The sequence below is a fragment of the Camponotus floridanus genome, unplaced genomic scaffold (genome assembly GCF_003227725.1).
Source record: "Camponotus floridanus strain SB8 unplaced genomic scaffold, Cflo_v7.5 scaffold7, whole genome shotgun sequence".
Taxonomy (NCBI): Eukaryota; Metazoa; Arthropoda; class Insecta; order Hymenoptera; family Formicidae; genus Camponotus; species Camponotus floridanus.
The window spans coordinates 676649-691597 of NW_020229838.1; the positions used below are offsets into that span (position 1 = coordinate 676649).

Sequence of the window (14949 nt, forward strand, 5' to 3'; positions counted from 1 at the left end):
TGTATTTCGCTTTAATCCTTTTAGTATTGTATACCGAATATTACATACGAGTGATTAGATGTTTGTAAAACATCGAATATAAATACTTTAACAAAATATTATACACATTTTTCTTATTTGAGTTTTTAATAATTTTTACTATTATTAATATTTAAAACACACAATATCTTAAACAAAAAATTCACTTTACATTTCATTTATTTTCGCGATCTTTTAAAAATTTTAATACAATTTTTAAGATGCTCTTTAACACTTTTCACGAATTGTTTGTTTGCTTGAAGAATGTATTTATAATCACACATTAATAAGAGAAATATAAAAAATCATTCATTAAAAAATTATAAAAAATTACTATCACGGTAGATACTAAAAAGGTTAAATAGATTCAATAATTCGTATAATGATAGATAATTACGATTTTATATTCATCTTCTTTCGATACGAGCGTGACATTCCTTTATGTTGCTTCTGAGATTAAACAAATTGATAATTGAAACCTCGTCAATATATCGTCTAGATGAAGAAAGTGTCGTGATGTATTCGCGTTGCACGCGAATATTTTTCTGATAATGCTTGTCTTAAAATGACTTTGTACATTAATGCTTTTAGTTAGTTAGTCGAAATTAGTCGTATAGATGAGCGAAAAGATTTACTTATACTCTTTGTAAAAACGGTTATAATAATGGCATTTGCTGAATACTGAAACTTTTAGCTTATCAAAATTTTTCTTGCCACATTCTTTGCGTCATTTTTCCGAAAATATTAGATAAGATACAATAAACGTGGGAAAAATGATAAAAAGTAAAGAAATATGGGAGAAAATTTGTAAGCATATAAAGTACGTTTATCGAACGCCATTATTTCGCATAATATAAAACTAGATTATTACGATAGACGAAACGGGATCACAGAAATCTCTTTGCTCGAGATGTTATTAATATTCTATTAGTTAAGTGGAACAATGTCCTCTCGAAAGTAGGTAACAAACTTCGATTTTATGACTTTCGAATGACAGAGAAAAAGATGAAGAAAAAAAAAAAGAACAAATTCACCATGCTTTATAAGCAAAATCTGTCCAATCTAGAGCCGTAAACCCCCGGAGTTTTCGATGTTGGATCATGCGAGCTCCTACTGAAATATTCTAAAGCGCACCCCCGACCATTTTTTACTCGATCTTTTCGAGAAAGCCCGACGCGGCAACAAAGACTCCACACTCGTTGGTGCGCAAGAACGAAGGATTTCCGGCGAAAACCCTTCCGTTGAACAGAGAGTGCCTTGTACGTGGATATATATTATTTAAACAGAGAGAGAGAGGGAGAGGGGGAGAGAGAGAACACAACAAAAAATATGCAAAAAAGTCCTAATCGACGATTTAATTCCGACTGCGCGCCGGATTTTCTGAATGGGTCCACGGAGTCGCGCTCTCGTCGAACGACAATTTTCATCTCTTTTCTCGTTCCTCGAAAACGATCCATCCTCGCAAAATTGCGGAAAGGAATCGCAGCCTTCGAATTTCCGTATATACATATATATGCGTGTCATTATTTTTAATTTTACGCAATTTCTGACGATCTATCGTGTTTTCTATAACTCGCCTTTGATAGGCGAGGTTTAGATCGGAAAAGACTTATAAAAAAAAAAGAATAGATTTTTCGGTGAGATACGGGAAGAGATCGGCGAGCTCGCGAGACTGCGACTCCCACGCAGATGCGTCCGCCTGCCAAGCCTGCTCTTTGTTCGGCGCGGCACATATAATAACATTTTAACGGCATAAAATATATAAATAAATGATACAAATCTAACTGCGTTCCTCTTATAATTTTCTAGCGTTATAGATAGGGTCGACAACGCACTAAAATTGATTATGCGGAAAGTACATTTAAAAATATAGATAGACATATAAAATATATACATATATATATATATATATATAATATATATAAAATACATACGTACTAATGTTAATTTCGGTGAAATATTTGTGCAGTGCATGCTTAATAATGTCGACGCAGATGCATTTTCAAGGGCATAAGTCATAATTGGTATTTTTTCAAATTGATAAAGTATTTCAGATGTATATTTTAATAACTGATAATGTTAGTACTTTCATATTTATGTACATAAACAGAGCGGAATTCCCATTCCAACTCTTTCCTTTTCCCATTAGGCAGAAGGTGATACGCGTTTTACTTTGAATGAATATCTAAAATTATTAGTTTATAAACCCCCCTAAATTATCTTAAATGACAAGATCAAACACGTTTCATCTCAATCCTCGAAATATTAAATATTTTCGAAATTCGAATTCCTTCAAGTATTTGAAAATATTTTAGAAATAATTAAATACATCTGAACCGATATTATATAAGGAAAATGCGCACACATCTAGTAAATATTAGAGATTAAAATGCGAATGTATATATATACATATATACATATACATATATATTGTATATATATATATACGTATATACATGTGTGCATTCCTAGCCAGGTATAATTATAAATTCAATAGTTGGTGAGGTGTGTGTGCCAAAGAAAAATACGATTTATTGTATGTTACGAAGTTACTTTTATATACACATTACACATATATATATTGTATATATATATATATATATATATATATATATATGTTTGTGTGGGCGCGCGTGTGTGCGAACAAAAATATATGCTTTGTGTGTGCGAGTGTATGTGTGTATGCGTCTCTCTGCGCGTTTGTTCATCTCTACACATAGATATAAACGCGTGTGCAAATTTAGTATACGCGTGTTATGACTAGGAATTTACTGTTTGTATATTTGGATATCTGGCACAAGTGTGCATACGAGGAAGATCACGATTCGTTTCATTTCAGGAAAACTAAGCACTTTATTTAATTAATTCGATATGAAAATACGAATATTAATATATTTAACCTTATTTGATATTCCTTTATTTTAATTTATATTTATATTTTACATAATTAAAGTATTTAATAAATGCGTTTCCCTTCTTTCTATCTTATGTTAGATTAGTAATATTTTATGAAGTAAAAAACACGTAAACACACATATCGTTTTTTAATTTATGAATTTTCTATATTTTGTTTGCCCATCCCTCTTTGCTCATACTTGTGAAATTAATTTTTTTATATTTTTTATTCTATTTTAATTCTCCAATTTTAATTTTCTAGCTTTTATTAATTTTCAGGATCATTAAAATTCATTTTTATTGACAACAATCGCGAGCATTCAACCTCTGCCTGTCACTCGAGAGAGTCAATAATCGAATTAAACGTATCGTGATCTTCCTTTAATCATAAACCGCAATAGTACTGTATATATAGTATTTTCGGCCTGTGCAATCCAAGACACATGGTGAGACAGGGTTCGCATTGTAATCTCAAAGGATAAAACTCGTCCATTTTCCTTTTAAATTTAACGAAAAATTCCCTCGCACGCGTATACCATGGCAGCCATCCGTCCATCCTTTCGGCTGTCCATGTCACAAAAAGTGAATGCAAAACATGCGCGATTATTACAGTGTTAGGATTCCGACATGAAATTCTTTGGTTCTCGCAGGCGAGATTTAGTATTCAAATGTATACAACGTTTATAAGTTGTTGTCGTTATGATCGCTAGAAAGTTAGAAGCATAATCATGGCGCTCAAGCACAAGAGGAGCTTCTCTTTTGAATAATCTTTTTCTTAAAAGGCTTGATTATTTAAACACGAGTGTTTTACTGTTAATTCAAAAATGTAATGATTGAAGATATATTCTATATACATGTATAACTTTGTTTCTATATATATATATATATATATATATATATATATATATATATAAAATTCTCTTTTAATCGTGATGAAAAAAAAATGTTATATCGGTGAGTATTATGCAAAAAAAAGTCTAAGCATTATTAAATTGAAAGAATCAATAGATTATAAATGCAAAATAAAAAAAACAATAGTAATTTCACTAAAAGATAAAAAAAGAATTAATTAATACTTGCATTAATATGTAAACTCTGCCAAAATATCACACATTTAAATTATTTCTGCAAAAGTACATATATATACATGTATATTTTTTGTTTATTTTTTAATGATTCAATCTTCTCTTCTCTTCTCTTTATTCTAAAAAAAATATAAATATAACTACGTTAATTAACTATGTTATAAATAACGTAAACGCGAGATAATACAATGGGGTTGTAATGTTAATTAATTTTTGTTTACGCGTCACGTTGAACGTGCCATGTATAATATATATATATATATATATTGTATAATACACAAGCACACATACACACATGATAAAATATGATATGAGTGTATGGATGTAGCTGTGTGAATATACGCGACACGTAAATATTTCTATATGTGATGGGCGTTTGCCACATACATGTCAATAAAATTCATATTGTGAGAAGCCATTAAATTTGCCATCACGATAAACATAATGAGCCGATGAATACGAACGTGTAGAACGAAAAATCTAACGGCCTTTATCATTGAGATCGCCGCGCCTCGTGTTTTTGTCGAAATATGTAAAACGATTCTATTGATTACTTATTTGTAGCAATATATATATAAATATGGTATATATTATCAGCATGGAGGGAGGGATTACGGGCTTCACCGAACATTATCAAATACAGCGAATCAAACACGATACACGATTTTACAGTGTAAATTTCAACAAGATACATAATTTTTCATAAAAAATATAAAGAAATTTTTTATTTTTTCTTCAATTTTACTAACATTTTATTGAAGATACTAAAAATTTTTTACCAAAGATTCTTTTTGAGAAAGAAAACTTTCGAATTATTTGTTATTATTTACTTTATTATTATGATAAATATTTCTATAATTTATATTACTATTATTTGTATTACTATTATATTTTATGATATATATAATATTGCTTATATTCACGAAAAATGTATATCCCTACATTTATATGTTTATTTATATAAGATGTTTCATACAGACACACATATATACACATAATTAGCATATGATATTTTAGAGGCAGGAAGCGTTCTGTGAATTTGAAATATTCAATTTAATTCTTAATCAAGAAAGTTTTCAATTTCTTTTATTAGATGTTACGTTAATGTAGAATATGCAAATATTTAACATTACAAATTTTTATAATTAAATATCTAATAAATTAAAATTTTCTTTAATATAAAATTACAAAATTTATTTGTTATCATAAATATTAGCATATTTTATATTTATTAATGTGTGTATATGTATGTATATATACATACATTAGTTTTTTTTATTCAAGAACAATTTACTTCAATTTGCTCAAAAAAATGTATCTTTAAAATATTGTTTCCGATATTTTATATATATTACATCCACACACAAAATATTTATACAATATATTGTGACTGCGTTTTGGAAACTGTCGTATTCAGTATATTATATATATTGAAATATTCCTTTTCACTTCAAAATTGTTTAAAAATTCTTTCTTCCATGTAAAAATTTCAATCAATCGTGCAACGTATTCATATTGTCGAATGAGGGGAAGGGGGGAATGTAGATCGATGTAAATCAATCCTCCACAAATATCTCTCTCCTTCTCTCTTACATTTGTAGCTTTGGTAAATTCAAAATTAATAATAAATTAATAATAAATAAAATTTCACAAGACTTACAGTAGATGCGTAGATAATCGGATTCACTGCTTAATAAAGAGATCTCCTCGGGCGATGCAATTGTATCAATGCGATAGTATCGTCCATCTTTGGAAGGCGACAGTCTCAAAACGCAGCTGCGAAGAGAACCTACGCAAATTCATGTAAATTATTCATACCGAATGCTGACACATCGCTGGAATAACGTACCGAAGATTGCTCGATTTAAAAAGAATCACGAACGAAAAACGAAAAATACGTTTGTCGCGCGGCGATTCTCGTCCCGTTGCACTTCGTACGTTACGTCAAGGCGCGAAATTGCTCGATCGTGAAGTCGCGCTAGTTTGGGTCGATTCGAAATCATTATCGAGAACCGCCTCCCCCTTCACAGCACGATCACGCGCGATTTTTAAAAACAGTGTGATAAGCGATCTACTATTAGAACACAATGTGGTACATTTTACGTAACATTGGTACATTGTTGTAAATAATAAATAGATTGTACGTTGTATATTATACAATTCGTACATTGGTCTCCTTCTAAGAGATAGCTTAAGTACAACTTAAAAATATTTTTTTATCAATTGATATAACATAATTCATCAAGAGAGCCTGTCCGATATATTAGTACAATTGTTATAAAAATTATTAAATAATTCTTGCTATTTATTGATGTAACAATTACATTCAAATAGTTATACATATATAAATCTAAACATATATATAATATATATAATACATACACTCTTTCTAGACTTTATGGAAATTAAGCTCTGAAATAATTTGGAACAACATTTCCTATTTATTGAAATAAATAAATATGTAGAATTATTTTATATACGCAAATGTAAATATGAAATTTATTTTTACCTATTTTTATTCAATAAAATGCTCAATGATTTGATTTAAATAGATAAATCCGACTAATACCAAAATCCGACCAAGATTCTCGCGCTAGTAGAACGTTATACACGATCTGTCGAGAGGGCGTTCGAAAATCTTACTCGTAGGATAAAGTATTGTTTAACTGACCAATCAGGATAAGAGGAAAAAGACGATCTCTCTATCCTAATTGGTCAATTAAGTGCTACTGTACGGATAAGATTTCCGAACGTATTCCGAAAATATTGCGCCATTCTGTTTCATTGAAATCTCTGATTAATGGCCAGCCACCAGTTATCAGCATTTGCGACGATATATACAAGCGTCGTACATTGCATCACTGTATGATAGTCCGGATACTCCGATTCCGATTGCTCGTAGATCAGCTGTTCGCTGTCTCAAGATATTGCGCGCGTGGCATGTGTGCTGCATGGATTGACTATAATCATTGATGCATCTTCTTCGTAGTTAAAATAATTTTTTTGTAAAGCTTTAGAGGTACGTAAAGGATCTCAGCGAGAGAGAGAGTCTTGTTAGGTTATCGGCGAAATTAGAGAGCACCGTGTAAACGTAATAGTACTTGTCAATGATTACCGGATGTGGCACGTATGGATTTGATCTGACATCGTACACGTTGATGTGTCGAATGTGATCGACACGTGTATTAAAATACAATTGACAGCGAATTTCAGTGAAGATTTAGCATACGAAATTTTGTTACCAAAACAGTCTTCTTCAGTTCTTTGTTCTACTTAAAAATGCGTCTTTTTGTTTAAAATCTATCGTTTTATTAATAAAAATGAGATTATAATATACTCGATAACATATTTTTATATAATTTCTTTTCATGTTGCAGATGGGGGTGCTCATATTTTTTTACGTACTCTTGTTATGCTCCACTCAACTTGGAGCTGATAAGATTAATAAATATGTAACAACTTTAATTAATGCCAAGTGGAATGAGACACCTTTGGTTCTCGAAGCAGCTGAATATCTCAGCGATGAAAATCCAAATTACTTTTGGAAATTTATCGATGCATATTCCACAAAAATTAGTGATCTTGTAATAGGTAATATGGTTATAATTTAATTGATTTGATAAAGTATATATTCTCAAGATAGTCATTTTTTTCAATATTCGTAATTTACTCCAAACAGGTACAGAAAAAGAAAATTATGACTTAATTCTGGAACTGGCTAGAAAATATTTATCTGAATCAGAAATAGCAGTTTTTAAATTAGGATTGTCTTTACGTATTTATTCCGCACGTGTTGAAATGTTTTCTCAAATGGCTGTGAATAAAAACGTTTCTTTATATGATTGCAACAATGTTGTTAACATTGGCAAAACATTTACTTGTTCTTTAGAAGACATAGATAGATTATTATTAGAGCAGGTTGGTAATTTATAATTTTAAATCTCTTGTTTCAATATAATTTGCAGGATATTATCATGTTCTGTTCTTTCAGGATACATGGGAAACTTCAGATACATATGATGTAGACCATCGATACTTGGATACTTCAGAAAATCATAAAGCAATCATACTATATGGTCAGATCGGGACTTCTACATTCATTGATTTTCATGAAAAATTAAAAAATATAGCAGAAACAAAAAAGATCAATTATATCCTTCGTCATTATGTAAAGGTAATAATAGATAGAAATCTTAGATCGTCCTAGACATTTAATATATTGTAAAACAATTGCATTTTTCATATTAAAAACAATTTACAGAATAGAGCAGATAAGAAATTACGTTTATCAGGCTATGGTGTAGAATTGCAAATGAAGTCTACAGAATACAAAGCGACAGACGATTCTGATATCAAGGATAACACAGGAAAGGACTCAGAAGTGGAAAATGATGGCATGGAAGAAATTGAAGGAATCAACTTCATGATTTTAAAGTAAGGTGGTTAGTAAAGTATTTGCTTTGTATCTCTCTGTATAATATTTTGCATTGCATTACTATAACATATCATTTTTCTAGAAAATTATATCCTGATCAACAAGCTAAACTGGATAAAATACAAATGCATTTATTGGAAACTAGTCATGAGATTGGAGCTTTCAAAGTATGGCAGTTTCAAGAATTGAGTCATCAGGCAGCTGAAAGGATTATGAATTCCCCTTCTGCAGAAGCAATAAATGTTTTAACCGATATATCGCAGAATTTTCCTATGCAGGTATTTATTTAAAATATCCGATTCTAAATGCATATGATTTAAGATAATATGTGATTAAATATATACATAGTGTATATACATTACAAATTATTATTATAATATTTATGATTTAATCATATAACAATTTATGTATTTTTATATCATAGGCGAAATCTTTGATTAGAACTAAAGTAAATAGTGATATGAAGAAGGAAATGAAACTAAATCAGGAAATATTTATGGCAAGTTTGAATATACAGCCAACTGACACTGCGCTTTTTATCAATGGCTTATTTTTTGATTTGGAAGCTATTGATGTACTAACTCTTTTAGAGTCTTTGAGAAGCGAATTACGAGTAATGGAATCTCTCCATAAAATTGGTACAAGAACCTATATATTTGTATCAGTTAAATACTTCATTATTATATTTCCAAATTAAGAATTATATTTTTACAATTATTACAGGTTTTAGTAACAAAAAGATGAGTAAATTGTTAGCATTGGATTTATCTGGAAGCACCGACAATCAAAATTTTGCAATGGATATAAGAGATTCCGCAATTAATTGGATTAACGATATTGAAAATGATTCACGTTATAGTAAATGGTCACGGTCATTAACAGAATTATTACGACCAACTTTCCCTGGCATGCTCAGAAATATTAGGAGAAATTTATATAATCTAGTTAGTATTGCTGACTCTTTTAAATGATAATAATTAATATTTTGTTTTAAATACTTAATTCTATGATTTTTTTTAGGTATTAATTATTGATCCCCTAAGTGAAGATGCCATGTCACTAATAGCTCTAGCACAATCTCTTTATGCACATTCTGCTCCACTGAGAGTCGGATTTGTCTTTGTGACGAATTTTAATACATCTGTAACAGGTTTAACCGATGCTAGTGTTGCAGTTAACAATGCATATCATTATTTTGCAGACAATAAAAGTCCTAAAGAGGCATTACATTTCTTATCGGAGGTAAAGCTTTATTTAATATCTTAATATCTCGCTATATTAAGAGAAAAGATGAATATATTTTTATTTTAGTTAGGAAATTATATTGGGCCTGATGGTGTTGACATAGACGATATAAAAAAAGTTATCAGATCTAAAGATTCATCTGCCAGTATACCTTACATTCTTGGAGAAGAATCTGAATACGACGTGGGACGTCATTTAGCTAGCGATTTTATAAAACGATGTGGTTTCAAAAAATTCCCACAAGCTCTATTGAATGGTGTACCTTTGACGCCCAGTCAGATAAATACCGAATCATACGAGGAAGCAGTACTATCTAGTATTATATCGCAAACACCTGCATTACAGAAAGCAGTATATCGCGGTGAAGTAACGGAAGGGGATGACGTTCTTGATTTTCTCATGAATCAACCAAATGTTATGCCACGGTAAATATAATTTTTTTAATTATTTCTACAAGTTACAATAAATTTACATATTATTTCACTTTTTATTTCGTATTTTAGTTTGAATGAGCGTATTTTAAAAGTGGACAAGAACGCATGGTTAAATTTAATCGGTGCGATTCCTGAAGATGACGATTATACCAAGTGGAGTCCTCAAGATCTATCAACTTATTTAATGAAGAAGATGCTTTATTTCTTCGTACCACGCCGCAGTAACGTGCATCATTTATATTCCTTTTGGATTGTAGCCGATTTGAGATCATTGTCTGGCAGACAATTATTACGAGAAGCACTTGAATATGTAGTACGTGATTTCAAAAATTAAACTTTATAGAATCTCCCTATACTTTCACAGAATATGTAAAGTTCTTATTTTTCTATAGGAATCAAATACCGATGCGCGAATTAGCATTATCATTAATGAGGAAGATAACGTGAATTTAAAATCTGATATTAACAAAATTGTTCTTGCTGCATTAAATGCATTGTCACCGGAAAGAGCTATACTCTACACACGTAAAGTAATTAAAGAAGATAATGCAGCTCTCATTGCTGATGGTAGTTTTGAGATTGAAGTAAGAAATATTTTAAGTGATATATACATATTGAACATATTGAATATATACATTATAAATCATTTCGCATTAATAACTCGATTTTCAGGATGAATCTGTAGCGGCGTTGTTGGAAAATCAAAATCCAACATTATTGTTACATCAACATTATATTAAAAGTGTCTTAAACTTGGAAACGGGAGCGAGAGCAGTTTTATGCAACGGCCGTATTATTGGTCCCTTAGATAGCGGCGAAGAATTTACAAGCGAAGATTTTTCTTTATTAGAAAGATTTAGCCAAAGCACTTATGGAGATAAATTATTTATGAAATTGATCAAGGACCGAATCTTTAATGAAGATGAATATGGTATGATAATGTGGTATATACAATATGTATTATTTGTAATACTTTTTCAATTATTATAATAGAAATAATGAAGTATTTATGACATTTTCTAGAAGAGGAAAATAATATCACGGATGATATGATTATGAAGATCACTTCACTCTTAGTGCCACGTCCTCAAACACGAAATCGATACGATGTTCCTTTCCATGGGGATGATCACAGGTAAAATAATTTTCCTAATATATATATATATATATATATATATATATATATATATAAAACAAAAATTTAGACTGCAACACATGTGAAATTCTTGAATATTGATATTATATGTAAAAATGCTTATTTTCATTTGCAGTGTCATAAAAATTCCAGCAGTCGATCCCGATAAAGTTGCCTTTAACTTTATCGGCATTGTAGATCCGGTTTCACGTGGTGCTCAAAAATTGGGCCCAATATTGAAAACAGTACAACAAGCCTTAAATTGTAATATAAAAGTATTTTTGAACTGCTTGGATAAGAATAGCGACATGCCATTGAAGAGGTAAAGTAATATTATTTATTTATATTTTCTTCATAATTCTTTCCTTCAATAATATATATTTTTTTATAACACATTGTTCTATTTCATCTTAGCTTTTACCGATTTGTGCTCGAACCTGAGCTACAATTCACAACCGAAGGAGACATCAGTGGCTCTATCGCAAAGTTCACAAAACTTCCCACTTCTTCATTACTAACACAATATATTCACGCTCCTGAAAATTGGCTGGTAGAAGTAGTCCGCAGTGTTTATGATCTAGACAACATTAAGCTGGATAACGTCGCGATTGGCGTACATAGGTATGAGAATCGAAATACAATGCAATCTTTTAGTTTCAATTTCACTGACTTTTATATGTATATTGTTTTAGTGAATTTGAATTGGAATATTTGCTGCTCGAAGGCCATTGTTTCGAAGCAGTAATGGGAAATCCACCGAGAGGTCTTCAATTCACATTAGGCACCGAGAAACAACCCGTGATGGTTGATACTATAGTAATGGCAAATTTAGGATACTTCCAGCTCAAAGCGAATCCTGGCGAATGGGTGCTGCGACTTCGACAGGGAAGATCCGCGGAAATATACGACTTCACCACGGTCGAAGGACAGGACGTTATTCAAAATGGCAATGATGTGAAAGTTTTAATAAGCTCTTTAAGAAGCCACGTGCTGAAAGTCAAGGTATCCAAGAAGCCAGACAAGGCGAGACTCGATCTTTTATCGGACGATGAGAAGGATTCCGGATTGTGGAACTCTATTTCTAGGTACGTTTAACTCACTTGAACTATTTTTGTCTTCCACATTTCCTAATGCTGGGTGTTAGTACTTAATGCGTAGCATGGTATTCTCGGTTACCTTTAAACTTAACTTTTATTTGTTCTCTCTTTTTTAGCATTGCCAAATTTTGGTAAGCTTCTCATTATGTAGTTAAGTACATCTATCATTTTCTATAAGTACATATAATTAAGTACTAAATGACAAAAAATCCAGGATAAAATACATATGTATTATGAAAACGAACATATTTGTGGCTTGAAATTATAACATTTGATTAATCATCTTAATGTATTTTAAACTTTATTATATTAATTCATTTACATTAGCTGCTTTAATTCCAAGTCACTAATATGTATTCTAGTCTTTCGCCTGCTGTCCTATTAATTAACTTAATATATCACTCTCTCCTTTGATAATGTAATTTATATTGATTTAAAAACCTAATCGTGATTGATATCAAGTAGCTAAACTATTACTAATGTTTGATATATCTTACATGTACTTTGATGTACTTTCAAAACTAGGACGTTTACTGCAACAGACGAAAATGAAGATCAAGATGAAAAATTAAATATCTTCTCTCTTGCTTCTGGCCATTTATACGAAAGATTTCTGAAGATCATGATGCTGAGTGTTATTAAGCATACCAAGACGCCAGTGAAGTTTTGGTTCTTAAAGAATTACCTTTCACCAACTGTAAAAGTAAGTGACTAACGACATATAGCAGAATGAAACATGTATATCTATATATATTTTTATAAATAATAATACTAATTATGAAAATAATTATCAAAATCTTTTTCATCTTTGACATAGGATTTTTTGCCACATATGGCTAATGAATATGGTTTTGAATACGAACTTGTTCAATACAAATGGCCTCGTTGGCTTCATCAACAAACCGAGAAACAGAGAACTATTTGGGGATACAAGATCTTATTCCTCGACGTGTTATTCCCGTTGAACGTTAAAAAAATAATATTCGTTGATGCTGATCAGGTACACATAATATAAGCACAATTCAAACACAATTTTAAAAAATTGTAAAGATATAAATATTTGTTGTATAAAATTGCTTTATACGTAATCGTTTTTATACAGGTGGTAAGAGCAGATTTGAAGGAATTAGCAACCTTGGATCTCGGCGGTGCGCCATATGCATATACACCGTTCTGTGATAGTAGAACTGAAATGGATGGATTCCGGTTTTGGAAACAAGGATATTGGAGAAATCATTTACAAGGACGGGCTTATCACATTAGTGCGTTATACGTAGTGGATCTCAAACGATTCCGTCGTATCGCAGCCGGAGATAGATTGCGAGGACAGTATCAAGCATTGAGTCAAGATCCAAACAGCTTGTCAAATCTTGATCAGGTACATAAAGCGAATGATTTTAACATTCATAAAAATATAAAAAGAAGATAATAGATTATATTTTTATTAATTAGTCCAAAATATCGTTATGATTTTTTTGCACTTGTAAAATAATTGATAATCAATCTTAGGATCTCCCAAATAATATGATTCATCAAGTGGCTATCAAGACATTACCACAGGAATGGCTGTGGTGTGAAACATGGTGTGATGATGCCTCCAAGCGATATGCTAAAACCATAGATCTAGTATGTATTTTCATTTATACATATATCAATATATGATGATGAATGATAATGAATTATATTTTTATATTTACTCAAATATTTCCTTTTTTTTTTCTTTTTAGTGCAATAATCCAATGACTAAAGAAGCTAAATTACAAGCAGCTATGCGTATTTTGCCCGAATGGGTGGGTTATGACGAAGAAATTAAAACTCTACAACAAAAAATAGAGAATGCAAACAGACAAACGGAAAAAGAGAGCGGTACGTTTTTATATGTGTATATATTTGTTGTTTTTTACACGAAAATTTTACATTTATTCTTTATTGCAGAAATTGTCGATGATGTCTCGAAACATCAAGAATTATAAATTAAATTTATGTATAATTTATGAAAAATTTTATAAAATTCTATAGGAAATTTAAAAAAAGAAATTTCCATTTGAAATAGATTAATAAGTATTGATAACATTTTCGATATTTCACTTTTGTAACTGATATTTGGCACTTTTTTGTGTAAATACTTGCCATCAGTACTCGTATAAACTCTCAGAAACAATTCGAACCGAAGGGGTTTTTGTTACTCTTGTTCTTATAGATCCATATTTTGTATAACCATAAATTATGGATTTTATGAAATGCGTCTTATGATGAATAAGGTTATTACTTCTTCAAGACAAGATTTATTCGCTTCAGATGCGAAAACTCGATAAAATCCGAAATAATTGATAATTGTTGAGAGTATACAGTATTCTTCTGGTTATTTATGAACGTGCACGTTCAATTCATGTTATTAAGCCAATGTGATTTATAATTGTCTACTACGATAGTTATAAGGAATAAACTTGTAACATTTGTAAAATATTTTTGATATTTCCCTTTTATATAATAGATGTAGAGAAAGAGAAAATTTAAAAACAGGCAAAGGAACTATCAAAACTTAATAGATACATTGTGGATGCGACATATGTACGAGTAAATCTATTCGTAAATAATATTCGAT

The 14949-nt window shown here is 30.5% G+C and overlaps 1 protein-coding gene across 2 annotated transcripts; it reads left to right on the forward strand.

The window, feature by feature from the left end:
• The first annotated feature begins 6803 nt into the window (after positions 1-6803).
• Positions 6804-14810, forward strand: LOC105251562 (UDP-glucose:glycoprotein glucosyltransferase). 2 transcript variants are annotated; one of them, XM_011258455.3, is made up of 24 exons: positions 6804-7017; positions 7376-7589; positions 7678-7916; positions 7990-8172; positions 8260-8432; positions 8516-8711; positions 8858-9071; positions 9157-9377; positions 9454-9675; positions 9745-10103; positions 10182-10425; positions 10505-10696; positions 10785-11043; positions 11136-11247; positions 11384-11569; positions 11662-11868; positions 11940-12332; positions 12461-12475; positions 12870-13047; positions 13162-13344; positions 13447-13722; positions 13854-13970; positions 14072-14210; positions 14280-14810. In XM_011258455.3, the coding sequence occupies exons 2-24, from the start codon at positions 7376-7378 to the stop codon at positions 14315-14317; spliced, it is 4560 nt and encodes a 1519-aa protein (XP_011256757.1). In that variant the 5' UTR covers positions 6804-7017; the 3' UTR covers positions 14318-14810. The 2 variants fall into 2 exon arrangements, with proteins under 2 accessions (XP_011256757.1, XP_011256758.1); XM_011258456.3 differs by lacking the exon at positions 12461-12475.
• The last annotated feature ends 139 nt before the right edge of the window (positions 14811-14949 follow it).